This window comes from Penicillium atrosanguineum, assembly GCF_028827265.1.
Source record: "Penicillium atrosanguineum strain IBT 20685 chromosome Unknown utg000006l_segment0_segment0, whole genome shotgun sequence".
NCBI lineage: Eukaryota > Fungi > Ascomycota > Eurotiomycetes > Eurotiales > Aspergillaceae > Penicillium > Penicillium atrosanguineum.
Genome location: NW_026623138.1, coordinates 507,084 through 528,372, shown reverse-complemented (window position 1 = coordinate 528,372; position 21,289 = coordinate 507,084). Strand labels below are relative to the sequence as shown.

The window sequence follows — 21,289 nt, the reverse complement described above, 5'->3', positions numbered from 1 at the left end:
TCAGGTGTATCACATTCCGCCCCATTAGGTTGTGTTGGTAAGTCTATATCAGCAATTTAATAGCCTCCCAACACTCCAACGACTTTATCAACATTGGTTTCGTTGCCGCCGTTAGCCAACAAGATATGAAGTTTATTATTGGTCACTGCATTGTATAGCCCCGATTGGAGGCTTAGAATTTCAAGGTCGGGAACCTAGGAGGTAGAGTGGCTGTGCACAATCCTAGCTCTGCACAGTCAGTATTCCACGCTGGTAAAATGCGCTAGTCACGCACATTCAGAGCATAATAAACCTCATATTGCCCCTCTCTATCCGCGTCGGATTCATACATGGAGAAATACTTTTTTGGCCTCTTATCTAAATGAATCTGACAACATCCAACCTCCGCAAGCATTCCGCCGATTAGTATTTCCTACCCTTATGCGCCGGTGGTGAAACCGGTTTCCGAGATTACTGTCTATAAGACGAAGTCTAGCAAACTTACTCCAATGAAAGCATCGCATTCCCTCCACCGAATTAGCGGAGACCGACGGATCACACTGCACAAGCCACATACAGTAGAAGAACCCATAACCCAGCCCCTCAACCCCAACCTGTAGGGTGCGAAAAGTGGGTCGCGTATCGGGCGTAGGGTGTAAGGTGTAACCACCTCCAATCTCGATAATTCTATAAAAGAAGAAACCACGGACACAATAGTAGTATGGTAATAACTAAATCGGAATTTAAAATGGCTCCTACCAAACACCTATCACGATGCCCAGCCCTCTCAGGGTTGGACTTTTACCTCCGCCCTCTATCCGTCGCAGACGTGAAGTCCTGCGTTATTGTTGAGAGCGCATTCCCTGAACATGAACGGTGTTCAGAAGAAAAGGTACCCCTTACCAATGAAATGAAAATACGCTACCAGCCCTAGAAATCCATCTGACGAATTCGAACATCAGTTCCTCTACCGCCTAAACCAAATACCTACCCTAAGTATCGGCCTCTTCCTTAGAGATCACTCCCACTCCGACCGCCTAATCGGTCACATAATCGGCATGCGCAGTTCCACACCCGTTATAACTGACGGCTCAATGCTGATGCCCGAGAATTGGCGCTCTCTACCACCTGGTAAGCCATGGACATTAGGCGGCCAGCTTATCGGGAATGATCCGTTGGGTAAGACGGTTGCTGTCCATTCTGTTGTCATGACGCCTGAGTTTCAGGGCGGGGGGATTGGAAAGGCATTCGTTAGAGATTATGTCGATTATATCAAAGGGAATATTGATGGGGAGAGACTTGCGCTTATTGCACATGATCACTTGATTGGATTTTATGAGAGCTGTGGGTTTAAGAATTTGGGGGTTAGTCAGGTTGGCTTTGCGGGCGGTGGGTGGTTTGATATGGTATGTTACATGTTTTATTTTTCCATCTGGATTGTTTGGAATTGTGGGTTGCTAATGAGGGATAGATTTTGCCGTATTGAACGGGGACAGAATAGGGCATTATTCATAGATCTCGTTACTTCGACTTAATCACTCTCTTTGCTCAATGGGTTCACAGTGTAATTGTCGAAATGCAGATAACCAGTCTGGATTATCGGCAATAGTCTGATCCCATGCATCCTCACCATCAAAAAGAACTCTCCTCGACTCTTTCTGGAACATCTCATCTGTCGGAAAGATACCCTGTTTCATCTGTCCGCGCGCATACCGTCCAAGGTGGCGAGTGAAGACGTTCAGAAAGTTATCGAATTCGGATTTATTCGGATCAGGGAACCCGAGGCTGGGATCAGATCCTGCTTCTTCTCTCTCGGCTGCGAAGACTCGGGAAGATACTTGTGCGTACTGATGGCGGACATCCGTGCTCGTTGCGGAGAAGGGGACGATACTCTCGGATTCCCAGCCGAGAAGGTAGGGCGGGTATGCGTTTTTGAGATGTGCTGCTATGGATGGTGGGAATTCGTGTTCGCCTTTCCAGTCTTTCATCGTGAATCCGCGCCGGAAATGTTTGGCGAGATGGTCTGTTCTTTCGTCCCAGTTGGGCATTGTTTCAGAGCAGAATCCGCATCGCGAGGTTATATTCTTTGTTTCAATTTTCCAATCGTCTATTAGGGGGGTTGTTTGGACGTGATGGAAGTGGCGGAGATGTTGGACGAGGTGGTCTTTGCGGTTAAAAGAGCGGAGTTCCTTTGAGAGCGTTTGACATTCTTCGTGGTGGTGTTCGGTGAGATGAGCTGGCGATGGGTCTAGGGCGTTGCAATAGGCGCAGTGTTGTCTTCCGGTGATCGGGGAGAAGACTGATGATCCAAGGGGTGCGCAATACCATGTTTCTAGATTTAGATGGAGCGACTTTTCGTGGCGGACCCATTCGTATCGCGTTCTGAAGCGGTCGCAGCAAAAAGTGCAGCAGAAGATACGAGGTTTGCCGTCATTCGCTTTAACCTTTGTCACACGGGATCTTCGGTTTCGGCCATGTCGAGATGTTGAACCACCTGCTGATGACCAGGCTGAGTCTGTAGAGGACGGGCTTGATCCGGCGCTGGTCGTGGATGGGGCACGACGATGGTGTCGAAATGCGTTCGAAGACCTAGGGTGAATTTGGGCATCGGCATTTGCACTTGGCGGGATATCGCCCATTGCATTCATAATGGCAGTCAGGGATGCAGGTTCATCTTCGGGTGGAGATTCCTGCCATCGCTGCATCGGATCCAAGGCGGATGGCATGGGAATGTATGTCGTAGTCGAATTTTGCTCTGATCGGGAGATGTGATATCGACTTCTCCGACGGGGAAGAGTCCTTCTGCCCTGAGTGGTATTTGGAAATTGCGAGAAAGCTATGGGGAAACCCGGTGCGTTTTCCGTAATTGGAGCAGATTCGAAAAGTGCCGCTGGCTCGATGGTGTCAAAGTCCGGAGTCGAGGCCCACGACGAGCCTCTTGATATAGCGCCCGGAGGAAATTCATTTTGGATATCATTTAGAAAATTATTTTGAACATCATTTTGACTGCTCCATGAGCCTTGCACTGAAAAAGTATTGCGGTTTGCAGATGTCTCGATTGAAGGAAATGATTCCGAGAATTCATTTGTTAGATCAGGCGCGGAGGCGAGATGCCTGGATCGAGTTGAGAGGTTCAAGACATCATTTTTGATATGTGCATCTAGACCCTGGTCATTGAAACCTTGCAGATCAAGATCAATGTCGTCTAGTGCGAATGTAACTGCCCCAGTCAGCATAACCCTTCAATCACAGCGGACGCACGGACAGTCATCGCTCGAGTGGGAGAAGCCATGGATACCGAAAGACCCAGGCTCCGGACATTGTTCTGTGGACATTCTGTGTTTGGATGAGTTGGTAAGGCGAGGTTCGCGCCTTTTCGCGATCATATTTCATGAGTCAAGATCCACCCCGCGGCCAGAAGTCCGCCATAACGTAATCCGATAGCGGGGATGCCAATCGGGATAATCCAACTTTGACGGTCTTGGAGCATCGAGCTTTCTTTGTCTGAAAGAACTACATTTGTGAATCCCTCCACGTGTATGTGCCATTTTTGATGTTTTTGATGTTATGGCATATTCTTTAATGAAACTTCGTATTCTGTTTGTGGGGCTAGGAAGCACAAGATGTTGTCCGTTCCGTGTGCCCACCCGAGGACAATGCGGTAGCCATGTTAATCTCCCGATTCCTCAACTACGAACATTGCCTGAAACCAATAAATGAAGAACTCAAAAAAGTATTAAAGCCGATTTGCTAGTTTGCTAATCGATAAATAACAATCCTTCTACATTGCCGGGTGAAAGACAGTCTCAGACTTGTTATTCTCCTTCAGTGTCTTCACAAATTTGTTCGGATCCTTCAAACCGCATTCAGCACACTTTTTGGCCTGATCCTCCAAAGCAGAAGCCATGATCTTGTCCATAATACAATCGCGGTATTCCTCCTTCCGCTCGCCAGGGAGTCATCTGGGCGTCCAAAAAAAATTAAGGGGTTTTCCTTGTTCTGTCGATTGCTTCAAAGATCAATCAAATCTTAAGGCTTATTACGGTATTATAATACTGACTCGTCCACTATTACCAGTGAGTACAATACAGTTCGGCAGGGGTTGCCACGGAATGGCTAAATTAGACTAGCCTGTTCAAGCTAACTATTGAGATATGTACGTATCTGTTCGTAAAGCAGGGTCCGACCCACCTCCCTAAATAGGTATCTGGGAAAAGTAAAAGTATGAGAAGCCGTACGGCTGCCCAATGTAGAATGGGCTATTTCATTGCTAGGTAGGCAACCCGGCTAAAGCTGTTAGCGAAGAAGAAGGGGGAGAAGGCGCCTGGCTCTTCTTAAGCCCGGCTTTTTCTCAACTTGGAACCTTTTTCTCTCTGAATTTTGTTTTCATCCAGCACTTTCCAATTCTTATTGCCTAGCTTCGACTGTACAGCAATCATGCTTTTCAAATCCATCGTCGTTGCGTTGGCCACGGTTGGTGCAGCTGTTGCCCAGCGCCCAAGTAATGAATCCATCTGCGACTACTATACGACAGCATTGCTGAAAACCAACAATGCCACCAACCAGTATACCCTCCTGACCCTGCTTGTCAACACTGTCGTCATCGGTAACTACACTCAGCCAAATGTTGGTGTTAGTGTCCCCGGTATCTTGAGCGCGGATGGCATGTACAACGGCACCAAAGTCAACCTGATGCCGTACTTCGATGGTGGCCTCGCTTCCAGCAACAACGGAGGAAAGATGGGTGTTGCGAAGAACTTCTTGGATGGAGGTGCCGCTGCCCCTCTCATGAAGAACATGCCTGCCAACGACATGTCATCAAACCAATAGTAAGTCAATCTCTTCTACCGTGACCCAATACCAAAAATATGAGCTAACATCAGATCTCCTTGATCAGTAAGCTGATGACTCACCTCTATCAGTTCTTTGGAAGCTTGCTTGGCTGCTCCGGTGTGGGCATGACCGGCTTCTCTGCTTATGCTGGACAGGGTAGCATGTACGAGGTTCACAAGTAAGTTCTGATCATCACCTAGTGCTGCACGTACTCACATCTTGGGCAGGTTTATGGTTCTCGACCCCAACGAGGTGGGCTACTTCATTGAGCAGGTCGGCATGGCTGCTGCTTCTTTCGGTGTTGCAAAGTCGGACATCAACGCCGTCGCCACAGCCCTTGAGACCCTGTTTGACTCTCGCTGCGCACCCAAGACCACCGCTATCAAGGCACAGGGCCCGCAATACCAGAGCATCTGTACTGATGAGAAGTGCATGCTAGCCATGAACTCTACTTGTGCAGCTCAGCCGGTTATGCTCGAGCCTCTCGTCGCGAACAAGACTCTCGCCGCTGGTGAGGGTCGCACCTCTGGGTCTGCCTCGGCCTCTGGTACTGGCGCTACTTCTACCTCTACCTCTGTTTCTGGATCTAGCTCTCCTATGGCAACTAGTGGTGCCGTTCAGTATCAAGCTGGACTGATTCCCGTGCTCTCGGCAGTCCTGGCTTTCTTTGCCCTTTGATTTGCTCTCTCCAAAGTTCCATGAAAGAGGCATTGAAAGATTGAATTTCTCCTTGACATATTAGTTTATAGTATTATCCTTCTTGAACTGGCCTACACGAAGGCAGTGACATGCAATCTTGTACTGCAGTTTCCTCATTACAATGCTTTGACCAATTTCAGCTCAAGCAAAGCATTAATTTTCCTTAATTCGCATTCCTTAGTTTGTGAGGTGACGTAGGAACAGCGCAGTCCACCATACAGTCTATGTAATTAAAAGATGCTGTCATCATTTCTAACCCAGCACCTCCTATTGGACATGTCGCACAGACTCTAAAACTAAATCGCGATCGTCTAGAAATGGGTGTTCATGTGGCTTCAGAATACAAAGCCCGAGCGCCAGAATGGTTGAGAAAGGCGGCCCAGGAACAAGCGGATCCCGGCGAATCATCAAAGTTCAAATGGGGTTGATTAGAAATTGGACGGTGCCTACAGGCGAGTCAAGCACATTTTTCTATTGCGGGGTTCACGAACTACGACCAAACACCGGCCGTGCACTCGGTCGCAATCGTTCTCGCTCGTTCTCCTCTCCGATTTGGCCAGCAGAAGTCAATGATAGAGCGCCATCGGAACCTTATTTTTTTCTCCCAAAGCTCTTTGAGTAATTACCGCTGGAACCGTACTTGACATGGTATGGTCAGAGAACGTACCTGGAGAAATAATGATTGTTCATAGTCTCGCTGAGAAATAGCCCCGTTCTTGCTGGGAAATAACCCCGTTCTCGCTCTCGCACTCGGTCGGGCAAATTAGCTTACTCTGAATCAGTCAGAAGTGGCCTATTCCATGGGTTGCTCTTAGTAAACATTGGAATTGGAATTTACATGCGAGATGAGACCTGTGAGATCTACCACCGGATAAATTAGTAAAAGGCACTATGGTTTCTTTGACAAAGAGCATCCTATATCCCTTGAAATTGTGCTTCACTTGTCCAGAGAAGATTTCCTGTTCATGGGCTAGATAGAAAGGATGGCCAAAAATGGAAAGAACTCACGATTGTCTCCTTCTCGGGCCTCAACGACAGTGAAATCTACCCCTGCGTCCGCATCTCAGAGAAGGCGGATCCTCACAACTCTGACGATTTCTCTGCTGCTAGATTTGGTCAGTTCTAATTTGCTCCTGAACAAAGGGATAAGACATATTCAATTACCTTTATTTAATGCTGCGTCTAGATCTCATTCACCTTGATTCTCCCTCTCTTCCCATCCGTGCTCGGCTACTATCACGCGAAAGAGACCTCACCTACGAGCACACTCAACCGTGTGTTCCACTACTTGAATGTGTACAAGAATTGGTTCGCGAAACCCATCGATTCGAGCTATGACATTGTCCTACTTGGCGGCGCATTCGGCTCGCTGTTCTCTCTCTTACAGGCTGTAGCCTCTCCTGTTATCGGACGGCTTTCGGACCAGCATGGCCGGCGCAAAGCTTTGTTGTGTTCCTTGGCTGGCAACATTCTGAGCGTCGGGCTCTGGGTCGGCGCGACAGATTTTCGGGTATTCATCGCGAGCCGCGTCGTTGGTGGACTGAGCGAGGGCAACGTGCAAATAGCCAATTCAATTATCACAGATATCAGTGATGAAAAGCAACGGGGATCGGCTATGGCTCTCGTTGGCGCATGCTTTAGCCTCGCGTTTATCTGCGGTCCGGTTCTGGGTGCAACGCTCGCAAATATACCCACGACTGCTTCAAACAAGTTTGCCATGGCTGCTGGTGTCTCCCTTTTTCTGATCGCCTTAGAGACAATTTATGTCTACTTTTCTCTCCCGGAGACACACCCGCGATTAAGCCGGTTCCACGACCCTGGTCCTCCTGCTGCCACACTAGTCGATAAAGACAAGTCCCGGCCCAGGGTACCAACGGTGGTTAACGGTGATGCATCAAAGGCCTCGGTGAATGGCGACAAATCGTCTTCAAATGCTCCTCGGAACCGAGACATCAAGGTGAGAATGCGCAACGAGTCTGCCTTGAAATTAGTCCATCTCTTCTTTCTGCTCCCATTCTCAGGTCTTGAGTTCTCGCTCCCATTTCTCACGGCGACGCTGTATGCCGATCAAGCAAGTGCCATGGGCCCTTCTGCCAGCCAAACGAGTACTTTGAGCCCCTCTGCCTTGAATGGGCGTCTTCTTTCCCTAATGGGCCTCATTGCTTCTTTGCTCCAGGGTACTATTGTTCGCCGTCTACCGCCGATTGTGAACATACGCCTCGGTGTGGTTGCTTGCACGATCTCATTTTTTCTGCTTGCTCGTGTTGATTCGATGAGCGGTGTCTATGTCGCAGGCATCTTTCTGGCTGTCACCTCAGCAACGGTGGTGACAAGCATTAATAGTCTAGGTAGCTTAGGAGCACCCGAGGGCGAACGGGGTATAATTCTGGGCCGTCTACGCAGCTGGGGGCAGGTGGGTAGAGCAGTCGGTCCATTTCTTTTCTGCTCCCTCTTTTGGTGGGCTGGGAGGGAAGTTGCCTATATGACAGGAGGTGTGATGATGATAGGCGTTGTGGGAGCTGTTTTCACTGTGCTTAAATGACAGGAGAATCATTGTGTACACTGCACGACCTTTTGGCTCGATCAAGGCCCGCTCCCAGAGTTTAATAGGGATAGGCGTGGGAACCGCCCTCGGAAACATTATGCATAACCACGGATGTGAGGGCCTCTGGAGTGGAAGCGGCATACGGCTAGGACATTTGATTTTTAGCCGTGGCATTGTATTTACAGCATATCGGGGTGTCCTAGAGATCCTATTTACATAATATATCTAGGAAATTATTAATATTGAAATTATACTGGGCTAGGGCTTCTAAGTCATATACGCTAGTTAGAGGTTTATCATGTCCGTTTGCTACTCAAAACGTACGCAGTATTTGTGCTCCCATATAATAGCTATTCCTCTGTATCTGTGCAGAGCGAGGTATCACCCACAGCGGCCTTGGTAAAAAACACACCGAGGAAAGGTCTAAAAGAAATCCGTTTCAACGCTAGTTCATGAGGGTTTATAAGGTTTCAATGCAACTGCTAGGAACAATCAATTAATTTGCTGCACTAGCACCCCTTCATCTCCCACCTTCCCACGCTTTTCACTAGTCGGTACAGTCTCCATCACAGGTCGTTCAGCTTGATGCCAGCACGATACAGCTTAAAAGTACTACCAACCCTGGCGACTGTTCTCAATCGGTCCGCAGAAGGCCAAAATCTTACAGCAGCCCTATCTGAAACTTTCGTCTATACCCACAAGTCTGGGTACTAGATAAGTCTACATATTAGATGAAGTTGGAACAACCTTGGCAGATTTCCCAATAATGAGCAGTAAGTAAATGTAGAAGAAGGTCACAATTTCCACTCGCCAAATGTCTTCATATCTACAAAATAAGCTTCACCCATCTTGTCATAAAGCCATCAAGCCTCACTGACCCTCCAACCGAACTAGCCTGAGTGAGTCCTCCCAGAGACGACTCTCCTCCTTGAAGTTATAGGTTTGCTTGACCCATCCAACTCCAAATGTCTGACCATCGTCCTCGCCACGCTCCGCTTCCTCGCAATCCTCGAGATACCTGCCACCCTTCTTCTCCCACTCCTTGCTCACTGCCGCCCATACTGTCGTAGCCGCACCTTGTTCCGAAGACTTTAGGACCTTGAGGACGTACGGGTTGCTCATAATCGCTTCAAGAACTTCCTTAGACAAATTGCGGGAAATCTCCGTATTGATGGCGCCGGGGTGGAGACTGGTGGCATGTAGTCCCTGGCCGCCATATTCATGCTCGATCATGTTGGCCTGATACACGGCCGCCAGCTTGGACTTATTGTAGGCAGCCTCAGGACTGTATCTGGTCCTTTCGAAGCTGTAATCGTCGCTTGCTGGGAGGGTACCAGCTCGGTGGGCCGATGAAGCCACGATGACCACCCGGGAACTAAAGTCGGGAGTCACACTGGCCAGCAGAGCTTGTTTCAGTAGCTGGAAGAGAAGAAAGAAACCCAAGTAGTTACTCGAGAATTGGGACTCGATCCCATCTTCAGTGAGCGTGCGTTCTGGGACACCCATAACCCCGGCACTATTGATAAGCAGGTTGATTTGGCCTTTCGAGGTGGAGAGGATCTGTTGCGCTCCAGCTCGGATGCTTTTGAATGAGTCTAGGTCCAAGGGGACCAGAGAGACTCTCCCCGGCTCTAGAATTCCTGCGAGGGTCTTGTTGGCCTTTTCCAGGTTACGAGCCGTGAGTAACAGAGTGGCTCCGGTAGCCGATAAGGCGCGGGCCGTCTCGATACCGATGCCTGATGTGCCGCCCAAAATGACTATGACCTTGCCGGCCAGCTTGCCTTCGACACCTTCATCTTTGATGATCTGGAGGGCAGTTGGTCGGGCGTCTCCGGCTCCCTGGGGATCCTGATGCGCATCGGCGTAGGGACTCGGCGAACCCATCATGGGAATTATCGTGTTTCCGTGTGATGAATGCAGATGGATATAGACAGATTGAACCAAAGATAGCTGAGCTATCTTGAGGGACGGTGGCGTTGGTAGTAGTATCTTGAAATGGCTTCTGTCACGGTGAGTTTCATGGCGAGTCGTGTCAGCTACTTATGTCTCGTGTTTGCTGTTGATTCTGTTCCTAAGGCGAATTCTATCACTAGCTCTACGTGATCGCGTCGATTTGTAATATTTGGCATCGCGAGTTTCCTCCCTAGGTTGCGGCTGACACATTTAGAGCCCGCTCCCGACGCTCCGTCCGTCGCTGGCCGAAAGGGCGGCCGCCTTATTTCCGCCGCCTCCGCCGCGCCTCCGCCTGTCATACTATGTCATCCGTAAGTCATGCGGCCGCCTTCCCCCTGCTGGCTTGGTTTTATTGCGTCTGTCAGGGTCTGATCGGTCTGAATAGGGCAGCTAATTCCGTATATCTCGCTAGTCCCAACCACTGTGTCCCTTTACCATGCAAACTCCGAGTGCTGAGTCCAGCCTGGAATCGGCCCCGCAGGCTTGTCAATCCTGCAGGTCACGCAAGAGGAAATGCGACAAGGCACTTCCTAGATGCGCCTACTGCACCAAGTAAGAACGGCCGCATAAACTGCTGTAGCTTCAGCCGCAGTAAAGCTGACTCTCGATCGCAACACAGACGAGATCAGCCATGCAAATATTGGAGGCCAGCGGTAACTGGTCGCTCAGCAACCGCATCCACTCCAGAGCGAGAATGGCTTCCATCTCCTTCGGATGACGTCTACCCTAATGTCCAGACGGTTGATTTCTCGACCATCTTGTTCCTCGACCCAGGGCTGCTGCAACATGTCCAAGTGGAGACGGTTCGTGCCGTACCATCCGTCCCGCCGCATATTCTGCATCTACTGGGCGACTTCGATGAGATCCGTGTCACTGCGGAGAGGTTTTTCGGGCACATCCACCGGTGGATGCCCTTTATCTCAAAAAAACGATTCTACGATCTGTACCTGCGGCCCTCATTTCACTCCCATTCCGACGTAGTCCTGCTTTTACTGGCGATGAAGCTTATCACGACCTTCCCACGGGATGATACGAATGGTCCTCGCGCCGCTCTGTATCATGCAACTAAACATTTCTATCTGGCGGTCCAAGGCTCCTTCTCCATCTTAGTCTTGCAAGCGGGGCTTTTGATGGCATTGTATGAGCTAGGACACGGAATCTATCCTGCTGCATATCTGTCAATTGGAGCGTGTGCGAGGTATGCACATGCTCTGGGTATCAATGTCAGTGGGACGGTACCCACTAGGGGAGTACTCACTCTGGTGGAAGTCGAGGAACGACGGAGGATCTGGTGGGCTCTCGTTGTTTTGGACCGGTTCGTCACCTGTCTACCTGGACCTTGTTTCGGATGCTAATGACGGAAAAGCTTCGTGAGCATTGGCTGTCCGGGGCGGCCGTTTGCCACCGCTGATTCAAAACTCGATGATTTGTTACCAGCTGATGATGCCGCGTGGGACGAAGGGGTACGTTCTGTTAATGTTTGTTCCTGTCTATCCGTTATACAGGTGTTGAAGTCTATATTAGATCGTCAGGCCCGATAGCTTCGCGACCCTGTCGTCTCCGATGACGGGGCATATGAGTAAATTCGCCCTAGTGTGTCAGGCTGCCCGGCTATTAGGCCAAGTTCTCAACTACCTCTCGAATCATGTCGCTGGGCAGAATGATGTCTGGATGCAACTCGATCGCACTCTACATTCGATGCTCACTGCTGCTTTAAATATCGACAGCCCGGACTATGATCAAATCACGTTTATCTATAGGTTAGTAAGCTGGTTTCAGACCTATTTTGTACCTGCTCTAATGGTCTAGCGCCTTAATTGCTCTATATACGCCCTGGCTATCCTCTAACGAGGGCGAGAAAGCCGAAAGCGATTACTCTTGGCGAGCAAGAGCCGTGCTGCAACAGATAACGGACCGAATCAGCGCGAACCTCATCGAACGTCAATGCTTCTCAGGTCGAGACCCGGAGGACATGACCCCGTGGGGTCTGTACTTTGCCTACCAGATCTGTGGAGCGCACATGCGATCAAGCGAAAAATCCCAACAAGGAACCGAAGTGGTGAAGAGTCTGCGTGAGGGCTTTCTGGCGATCGATATGCGGTGGGATGTGGCGGGTATTTACCTTCAGCTGCTAGAGGCACAAGAGGCCATTCGTCTGGGAACTTGAACAAAGTGGAAATGTAACGTATTAGCTCCGTCTAAACATACGCACTTTTAACAATGACGATCTCCCAGGCATTTCTGGGAATTTGTTATGACCTACCCACGAACCAAAGGGATAAATCTCCCTTTTGGGGGGCAACGTGGATACTCAAAAAGATACAACGATCGCCCTCGACACTGTAGTACTATAGAGTCTAGATAGGGGGCTTTAGGGCTAGTAGTCAGAATGATCTTACGGGTATATGGCCCTCAATCACAAAGTACTTAGCTTACTACATGAATCTGACTACCCCAGCAACGCCTTAGCAGAGCAGATGATTAGGGCCGATAGACACAATAACAATGGCGGTCCTTTTTATATAAGGCAGCAGGTATAAACTAGAGTAAAAAGATCGTACGTGAATAGAAATCGCGTATTGTTAAGGTACACTCACTATGGCCTTCGCTTAGGTCAGGCTCAGTGGACTGCTCGGTTTGGTTACATAATACTGTACAGCTCCGGCCGCTCAGAAGCGGGCTCAATTTTACTCAGTGAGCAAAAAGCGGCGAGGGGTGAGCACTAAAGCGGAACAGGAAAGCCAAGAGTGGCAGAGGAAATCCCGGATGTAGGTAAACATTGTACCCCGCTACTCCAATCTTGATTTCTATGGCAATCTCCAGCCTCGACTATATTGAATCAAGTCATGACTGCAGATGGGCTGGTGCCAGCCACGCGAAGATCGACGAGTGGGGTACCAAGCGGAGTGTTGCCATGTCAATGGCCGTCCTGCATGGGCTTGCGTTTGCAGATCAAGAGGTTGGGGATCGATTGACAACGATTGCCGACCGTCTCCCAGCACTACAGAGTAAGGACTAGAGTGATGTTCATGTCGGACTCCGAGCCTGCCGAACAGTATCCCACAGGGCCTAACAACTCCTCTATTTTAGTGATTTGGGCGTTTTGTGGGATGGAATGAGACTAAAGCATCTCGATCATGTTCGCCGTCAATGATACTAAGATAGGGAGGGGCATTCAATGGTATTCGGCTTCTAGGCTCTTGTTTATCGCCTGCATCATCTGCGGTTCCGTGTTTTCGGCGACCGCATGAGTGCATACTGCACGCCCATTGGCCCCGCCTCCCCACCATCGGAAGACGTGAGAGGAATCATTTGAACGTTTTGAACATCTTAATGACTCTAAGAGAATATGTCTTAATTCAAAGTATCATAAAGTGAAAGAGCACCTATCTTTACATGGCCGTTGTGGCAGTCTAATATTTTCTTATCTACGTGACACAGTCTTAGATAAAGTAGATCAGCAGTCCACAGCGGAAGTCAGCCACAAATAAAATGCGAACCAAAATCAAAGCCTGAGCAAGCTGCTGTACAGTATGCAATCCCCACGGACAAGAATAGACCGGAGAAATCAAGCGACAGGACCCTGTGCCACGATCGCCTCTATACATTCCAAAGCGGGCAGAGTCTACGTACGCTTCTACGTAACGGGAGCGGAGCGCCTGCCACGCCCCACGCCCTCAACTTCAGTAAAAGATCGCCATGACTTCATTCAAATGGCTTTCAATATTGATCGGACTCCTCCGCCACACATCTTTTCAAGGAAAATATACTATCTAGCGTGTCCAAGTTTCTCGCCAGGGTAAAAGAGCTCCGAGTTCCGACAGCTGATCGCCAAGATCAAGTATACGTACACTCTGCAGGAACGGCGCCATCTCTTGGCTGGTGAGATCTGCGCACCGTGAAACAAGGCCCCAAGTGGCGTTGGCGGGGCCCGGCCTTGGTTCAATTTCATATTAAACCCTTCTCTTGTCCATTTTTTTTTGGTCTCCAGGAACAGGACCTTTGTGACATTTCCGGCTACAATACGGCTGGTATGCTTCCTCCCTTGACTTGTCCACAATCACGTCTAACAAAACAAAGACACTCGTTCATCTCCACCATGCCGTCCCTCCTCCGCATCATCCTCTCCGCAACCCTCCTCATCAACGCATCTGCCTTCCCTCTACTCCACGTTCGCGACGCAACAGAATGGAACTTCGACCTCTTCCCGACCGTGCGATGCAATGGCACCGCCGACGTGCACACTGGGTCAGGAAGTACTGGCTGCCGCGCGAACCTACCCACCGAGGCCGCAGCATACAGACTGAATACCATCGCTGAAGGCTGCCGGGTCCAGTTCTTCGATAACACCATGTGCGATGAGTCTGAGATGTCGGTTATTGCAGGACCTTTGACTACCTCGGAGACTTGTCGCGTTCCTGCGTCTGGACACCGTTATGGATCTTACCAGGTTACTTGTGATGAGGAGTAGATTTGGATTCTATCTGAAGGGAAAGATTAAAGTCGGGCTGGACCCGGTTTGGAGTTTGGATGTTTGCAGTGCTTCTTTTTGCTGGCAGTCCGTGTGGACGGCTGCCCCTGGACAGAATTCGCGATAGATTATGATATACCCATAGATTAAATGAACTGATGAATCCTACTTGCAATTTTCATTGGAGCATGGGCTTATTCGGGCCTCTGATTCGTGGAGAGTTAGTGGCCGTGCAGGAGGTCAAGCGGCCAATAACGGCTTCACCATCGACCAGGATGGTGGCGACGCCTTTCGTTGCAACTGTTTCGAGTTTCGTGTTTCGTGTGCCTGTGCTCCATGTATACCACTTTCCTGATTGGAGTCCCCCCGATCCTACGATCCTGCGATCCTGCGATCCTGCGATCCTGAAGATCCTGTCGATCCTGAACATCAAACCCTTTAAAGAGGCGGGTTGCAAGGGGCCGAGATGTGCGGGAATACGACGGACCCCGTGCAGTGCGCTTTGATGGTTTAATTTGACGTGCCAATGGGGAAGTTTGAGATCATTCAATCGTGATCCATGTATACAGGTACGGCGTCTATTAAGGAGGGACCTGCAGCCAGCGTTCCTATGTACGTACGAGGACGTGCTTAATCTATGCGAGACTTGCAAATGACTTCTATCTGATACATCCGGTGGCAACTCCCTGGAAGGTCACCCCTGTCTGTCCGAGTTGTCCTGATCGAAGTACACCCTTGGCAAGGCTTAGCTGAGATCTGTATCGGTGAAATTGCTTGAGGCTCCCTTGTGACCTCATTTCGTAGTGTCCTCGGCCAGGGCAAGGCCTGCTGGATCATTCCGATCGGACACCGATTTCCACTCCAGGTATGAGGACTCTGGTGACTGCTCAGAATTTCACAGGTGTTGTCTATCTGTTCAAACAGACTGCTGGGTCGTTCCAAGTCCACCTCCAGACGCGTTGCTAAGCCCGGCTTCCAGAGGTTCTCGGATTTACAAGTTAATTCACGTCGGTAACTTTGCGCATATCAGAATGAGGCCCTCTGGAAGTCATCTTCTTCAATAGTGTACATGTTCAACGAGATGGTTGAACTGATGCGACCGCGCTGGTATCTGAACATGAACGGATCAATCAACCAAGCACACGGGATTACACGGATATATGTTCTTTGACCCGATAGGTCGGAGCGGTGATGAACCATGAACTGCCGATTCCTTATCCACCGGGACTGAGATTATCCCAAGTGTCAATAAAGTCCTCGAGAGTTAGAGTTGCACTAAAGTTGAAGCAAAGTCTGGATCTTCACGGAGACAAGTCAGGGAGCTTCCCAAAACGGCTAAATGCCGAGCTATCCGGAAGCGAATGCTACCGCAACCTCGCGACCTCACGAAACAGAGACATAGAAGTGATCCTTGTCCATCATCAGCAGCATCGCAAAGCTGCTCAAAAATGTCCGAAAAGCTCGTTCATTCAGGTGATGAAGCCATCGATCCTCCTCCAGCGCCCGTCGGATTCTTCGATCCTGTGCTGAAGAGCACCCGACGGAACGTGTTCATTCAATGGACCCGCACCGTCTCAATCCTCTGCGTCTTTGTGCTAGGAGTATTATCAATCTTCTGGGGTTCCCAATTCGCAGTAGAAAAGAACTACACTGCGTTAACAGTCTGGGTCGTCGACTTCGACGGCCAAACACCATATGACTCCTCCAACACACTAATCGGACCGGTCGTCAAAAATGTCACCAACCAAATCCTCTCCTCCTCAAGCCTCCATATAGGTTACGAGATTCGCTCCCCGGAACAATTCAACAATGACCCCTGGTCCGTCCGCCAAGCAATCTACGACGAACATGCCTACGCCGCCGTAATCATCAACCCCAATGCAACCACCCTCCTTCGCTCCGCCATCTCCAATAATAACCAATCCTACGACCCAACCGGCGCCATTGAAACTGTCATCATCTCCGCCCGTGATGAAGCGACCTACTACAATTACATCCTCCCGGATCTAACAATCCTCCAAGCTTCCATCATCGCAGCCTTCGGCCCACTGTGGGCCCGGGAACTAGTCTCCGGAAACACGGACCTCTCCTCCGTACCCCCACAAGCCATAAACCCAGGAATCGGTTTCACGAATATCGACCTCCGACCATTCGCGCCCGCCGTCACGGCACCGGCCGTTTCTATCGGTCTGATTTACCTTATTATTATCGCATTCTTCAATTTCCCTTTCCTCATACCTATTCACGCTCAATTCATGAATTCAAAAGATCACCCGCCTCTCAAAGTTCCGCACTGGTTACTCTGGCGCATCGTCTCAAACATCGTGGCGTATTTCTTCCTTTCATTCTTCTACTCTCTTGTTTCGTTGGCGTTTCAGATCCCGTTCAGTAACGAGCCAGCGTCGGATGTTATCTCCGCCGAGAGTGCAAATGCTTATGGGCAGGGCTCGTTTGTTGTCTTTTGGATGTTGAATTGGGTGGGCATGGCCGCGCTTGGATTCCCGTGTGAGAATATGGCTATGATTCTGGGAATGCCGTGGTCTTCGTTCTTTCTTATCTTTTGGGTTATTACGAATGTTGCAACGGGCTTTTATGCTATTGATTTGGCGCCCGTGTTTTATCGTTGGGGGTACGCTTGGCCTTTGCATCGGAGTGAGTTTGAGTTTCTACCTTTTGATTTGGATGGTTTACTGACTGAGTTTAGTTGTCGAGGCTCTACGGACGATTCTGTTCGGAACGCATTCGAGGATCGGGTTGGATTTCGCTGTGTTGTTTATTTGGATTGTGGTTTCATTGGCGTTCTATCCGGTTGCGACGTTTATTATGCGTTGGAAGATGAGAAGGGGGATTTAAAATTCTTTGGAGAGATGTGTGGCTGGGTGAGGCCTTAAAAGTTAATTAATGCTGTATATAGATCGAACACGAGGATAAACGCTAGACTACTTGCAAAACAACACGGATAGTTGGAATACCACGATAGCCTGTATTTTAGAATCACAGTTTGTCGTATAGAGAGTGGGCGTCCTACTGCCAGCTCACGCATGACTGGCTCCGTCGAGGTCTCCTCGTTTGAGGCTCTCTGTGGAATCAGCTCGGTATTCGGAGTTGTGCTGGGGTATATAATATATAACGTGCGCTTCGTATCCGGGCAGCTTCTCCGTGTTCTCGCTTGGTCCCGTCGATGGGCCTAGATTAGACTGGATTTGACTTTGAAGCAGCGGAATGGTGCAATCTTTTCAGTTTCTAATGACCGGCTCTCTGCAAGGAGATCGGTAGGACTTTTGATGATTTGTTGAATGACCGCTAGATTCTCGTCTGGTCCTCGTAAGCTCGTTGAGGGTGGAGTATAAGTAGGGAGCGGATACGCCACCTGTGGCTGAGAATGGCTTGGCCGCTGTGATGTGGTGATGACAGCACGATCTTGGGTGGGGTTGGTTCCGTGGATACGAACATTGGCAAGGGTTCGAGGTTACGAGGTGGTGTTTTGAAAGCTTGAGATGAGGTACTAGACCTTTCTGGGGCCCGTGCGGCGTTGAAATGATCTAGTATATGCTGATCGAGCCATTGGGCGATTTGGGCGTTGAAACGAGGACGTAGCACCCATTGGCAGGGTATCTCGGATATGATGAGCTGCTCTAGGATGGTTCATCAAATAAAGAACTAGAGAAACAGGGTCATCAACGGCGTGGGAAGAGTGTAATTCTCAAAAGGGAAGGAACAAAGGAAAGAAGATGTGGACTCCCCCCGTGATCAAGTCGGAGAACATGAGAACATGAGAACATGAGAACATGAGAACAGAAAACATGAGAACTCCCAGAACCTCATAAATCATCCTCCTCGCCAACTCGCCAACTCGCCAACTCGCAACAAGATGCCGTGTGTGGCCTGTTTAAGCTTCGTCTGGCAGGAGCCATGTCTGGGGAAGATCCGATCTGAATGCATATCCGACGTCCACTCGTTCAACCCATGTGCCCGATTTTGGGTCTCCCATTGGCCCAGCCAGAACGGAGCCCTCTCTCCCCAAAATTGAAATCAGCCCTGACACCCAGGTACCCGCTATTATAGCTGCATTTAATACTATCAACAGGTACCATGATGCTACCTCCGTCTCTCGACATGGAAAATATGGTGTAACCGTCATATTTCGCGTGGATACCCCCCGGCCTCGCTCTTTCTCTTTCATCTCCTTCTTCTCTTCTCTCTTCTCTCTCCTTCCTTCAACCTCCCGTGCTCTCATTTCAATCGAATTATCTATTGTTCCCGCAGCTTAAAAGCTGAAACTTCGACAATACCGAAGTGCTTTCCAGAGAAAGAAAATCAGCTTACACGATGAATCACAACGAGGAAGCTGGGATGTCTCTTGAGGATGCCTCGAGTATCTCTGATCCCTTCGAGCGCCGTCGTCTAGCTTTGGCCAGGATTGACAACGCCCCTTTCGGTTGGCACCATGTTCGTGCTGTTGTTGTTGCCGGCGTGGGTTTCTTTACAGACTCCTACGACATCTTTGCCATTAATCTGACTGTCTCCATGATTGGTGCTGTCTACTGGCAGGATGCAAAGACCAGCCCAGGCAAGCTCCCCATCAACTCGGATACCGCCATCAAGGTTGCAACCTCTGGTGGAACTGTCATCGGCCAGCTCTTCTTCGGCTGGCTTGCGGACCGCATTGGTCGTAAGCGCATGTACGGAATCGAGTTGATGATCATCATCATGGCTACTCTCGCCCAGGCTCTCTCTTCCAGCTCTCGCGCAATCCCTATTACAGGTCTTCTTATCTTCTGGCGTGTCATCATGGGCATTGGCATCGGCGGTGATTACCCCCTCTCGTCTATCATCACCTCGGAGTAAGTTTGACATCCCCCAATAGTTCATCTGACATGCCGTGGGACGGAACTGACTCGTAACACCAGGTTCGCATCCACCAAATGGCGCGGTGCGATGATGGGCTCCGTTTTTGCTATGCAGGGGATTGGTCAGTTTGTCGCAGCAATAATGGCACTCATTGTGACTGTGGGTTTCCGCAAGTCTCTGGAGAGCGCCAAGGATGTGGCCCACTGCTCCGGTGTTTGCCAGCTTGCAGTTGACAAGATGTGGCGTATTGTGATCGGTTTTGGAGCAGTGCCTGCTTGTGCCGCTCTGTACTACCGCTTGACCATTCCTGAGACCCCTCGCTACACATTCGACGTCAACCGCGACATTGTCAAGGCCGACGAGGACATCAGCGCCTACATCAAGGGCCACCCTGAGGGCCACCCCGATGACATCCAGCGCATCATGATCCTTCGCAATAAGAGCATTGAGTATCTCGCCCCCAAGGCCAGCTGGAAAGACTTTGTCAATTACTACAGCAAATGGAAACATGGAAAGGTTCTTCTCGGCACTGCTGGTTCCTGGTTTTTCCTCGATGTTGGTAGGTTGGCTCCCTCCCCTGTAAACTAGAATTAATGCTAATCAGTCTTCCAGCTTTCTACGGCCTTGGTCTCAACAACTCCATTATCTTGAGTGCAATCGGCTGGACTGGTGGAATGAATGTGTACGAGACCTTCTACCGCAACGCCGTTGGAAATCTTATCTTGATCTGCGCTGGTGCCATCCCTGGTTACTGGGTCACAGTTGCTGCTGTTGATACCATCGGCCGCAAGCCGATCCAACTAGCCGGATTCATCATTTTGACCCTTCTGTTCATCATCATCGGTTTTGCCTTCGAGCCTCTGAAAAAATCCCACAACAGTCTTTTGGCAATGTACATCCTGGCCCAGTTCTTCTTCAACTTCGGGCCCAACGCGACTACGTTTATTGTCCCCGGCGAGTGTTTCCCAACTCGCTACCGCTCGACCTCGCACGGTATCAGTGCAGCGTCCGGAAAGGTCGGTGCCATCATCGCTCAGTGCGTGTTCGGCCCCCTGGTTCACCGCGGTGGAAAGAAGGACAGCTCCGACTCGCCCTGGCTCAACCATGTGATGCAGATCTTCGCTCTGTTCATGCTATGCGGTGTCTTCACCACCCTGTTGATACCCGAGACGAAGCGCAAGACCCTAGAGGAGCTCAGTGGTGAGAAATTTCACAATAGTCCTTCCGTTGAGATGAACACGACCAACCCGGACGAGCTGGAAGACTACACTCGCCCCAAGGACCCCACCCTGACCTCCATCCAAGGCAGTGACACACAGGGCAACGGTGCTTACGCTCATTCACAGAGTAACGTCAACTGAAACCCTATGTAACAACATGCACTGCTGGGTCTGAGCAGGGTTCAACTTTCCTTTTTTTGGGTTTTCAAAGAGCTGACGGGAGAAATTTCGCGTGATCTCACTTTCTTACTTAATCTTTACCTCATTGGGCTCTGATACGTCCCAGCTACGTTTATGTAGCTCAGAATAATTGCTAATGAAAGTCTCGTTTGAAAGTGTTCTTGTATTCGTATTATGTAGAAAAGGAGGTTTAGTTCGAGTCTGATAGAGATATGCAGGCCTGGAGCTACGAGACACTCGGGACACTACCCAGGTGGGCTATTGGGGTTGCACAAGGGCGTGTGTACCACGCGATGATGCTACCTGCGTTAGACCACGAGGCACACCTCCGGGATCATATGCGCTATCTTTGTATTTCCAATTAGAGGAATCTCAATATGTAGTTGCTAAGTTTGGGCATCGCTGCTCCAAAAAGATCCAATGGTAGGGATTAGCCACACAAGATTAAGTGGCCTTAACTCAGTTCGAGTCCAGCCAAAGCAGAAAGATTGCTTGTACCATATGGAAGGGGTTGGGTACCTGGAGAGGTAGACAAGGTTCATTACACTTACATTTCAT

General features: G+C 49.8%; 9 protein-coding genes across 9 annotated transcripts; 7 read left to right on the top strand and 2 right to left on the bottom strand.

Annotated features, from left to right (window-relative positions):
* Positions 1 to 727: 727 nt before the first annotated feature.
* On the top strand, positions 728 to 1,465 carry N7443_007308 (GNAT family N-acetyltransferase; the record flags this gene model as incomplete). The annotated part of the gene is made up of 3 exons (XM_056887364.1): positions 728 to 871; positions 942 to 1,385; positions 1,451 to 1,465. 3 exons carry the CDS (start codon positions 728 to 730, stop codon positions 1,463 to 1,465), a joined length of 603 nt encoding a protein of 200 aa, XP_056739055.1.
* A 49-nt stretch (positions 1,466 to 1,514) lies between these two features.
* N7443_007307 (uncharacterized protein) lies at positions 1,515 to 2,705 on the bottom strand (the record flags this gene model as incomplete). The annotated part of the gene is made up of 1 exon (XM_056887363.1): positions 1,515 to 2,705. One exon carries the CDS (start codon positions 2,703 to 2,705, stop codon positions 1,515 to 1,517), a length of 1,191 nt encoding a protein of 396 aa, XP_056739054.1.
* Positions 2,706 to 4,416: 1,711 nt separating this feature from the next.
* Positions 4,417 to 5,490, top strand: N7443_007306 (uncharacterized protein; the record flags this gene model as incomplete). Its single annotated transcript, XM_056887362.1, has 4 exons — positions 4,417 to 4,808; positions 4,877 to 4,990; positions 5,040 to 5,342; positions 5,421 to 5,490. The coding sequence occupies 4 exons, from the start codon at positions 4,417 to 4,419 to the stop codon at positions 5,488 to 5,490; spliced, it is 879 nt and encodes a 292-aa protein (XP_056739053.1).
* Positions 5,491 to 6,494: 1,004 nt separating this feature from the next.
* N7443_007305 (CAZyme family GH55) lies at positions 6,495 to 8,053 on the top strand (the record flags this gene model as incomplete). The annotated part of the gene is made up of 2 exons (XM_056887361.1): positions 6,495 to 6,626; positions 6,698 to 8,053. The coding sequence occupies 2 exons, from the start codon at positions 6,495 to 6,497 to the stop codon at positions 8,051 to 8,053; spliced, it is 1,488 nt and encodes a 495-aa protein (XP_056739052.1).
* An 873-nt stretch (positions 8,054 to 8,926) lies between these two features.
* On the bottom strand, positions 8,927 to 9,940 carry N7443_007304 (putative short-chain dehydrogenase/reductase; the record flags this gene model as incomplete). Its single annotated transcript, XM_056887360.1, has 1 exon — positions 8,927 to 9,940. The coding sequence occupies one exon, from the start codon at positions 9,938 to 9,940 to the stop codon at positions 8,927 to 8,929; it is 1,014 nt and encodes a 337-aa protein (XP_056739051.1).
* A 111-nt stretch (positions 9,941 to 10,051) lies between these two features.
* Positions 10,052 to 13,028, top strand: N7443_007303 (fungal specific transcription factor domain-containing protein; the record flags this gene model as incomplete). Its single annotated transcript, XM_056887359.1, has 8 exons — positions 10,052 to 10,066; positions 10,224 to 10,320; positions 10,679 to 11,324; positions 11,376 to 11,472; positions 11,534 to 11,769; positions 11,819 to 12,123; positions 12,669 to 12,777; positions 12,833 to 13,028. 8 exons carry the CDS (start codon positions 10,052 to 10,054, stop codon positions 13,026 to 13,028), a joined length of 1,701 nt encoding a protein of 566 aa, XP_056739050.1.
* A 1,080-nt stretch (positions 13,029 to 14,108) lies between these two features.
* On the top strand, positions 14,109 to 14,480 carry N7443_007302 (uncharacterized protein; the record flags this gene model as incomplete). Its single annotated transcript, XM_056887358.1, has 1 exon — positions 14,109 to 14,480. The coding sequence occupies one exon, from the start codon at positions 14,109 to 14,111 to the stop codon at positions 14,478 to 14,480; it is 372 nt and encodes a 123-aa protein (XP_056739049.1).
* A 1,448-nt stretch (positions 14,481 to 15,928) lies between these two features.
* N7443_007301 (SNG1 family protein) lies at positions 15,929 to 17,333 on the top strand (the record flags this gene model as incomplete). Its single annotated transcript, XM_056887357.1, has 2 exons — positions 15,929 to 17,132; positions 17,185 to 17,333. The coding sequence occupies 2 exons, from the start codon at positions 15,929 to 15,931 to the stop codon at positions 17,331 to 17,333; spliced, it is 1,353 nt and encodes a 450-aa protein (XP_056739048.1).
* Positions 17,334 to 18,809: 1,476 nt separating this feature from the next.
* phoD (phosphate:H+ symporter) lies at positions 18,810 to 20,692 on the top strand (the record flags this gene model as incomplete). Its single annotated transcript, XM_056887356.1, has 3 exons — positions 18,810 to 19,324; positions 19,391 to 19,890; positions 19,944 to 20,692. The coding sequence occupies 3 exons, from the start codon at positions 18,810 to 18,812 to the stop codon at positions 20,690 to 20,692; spliced, it is 1,764 nt and encodes a 587-aa protein (XP_056739047.1).
* Between the last annotated feature and the right edge of the window lie 597 nt (positions 20,693 to 21,289).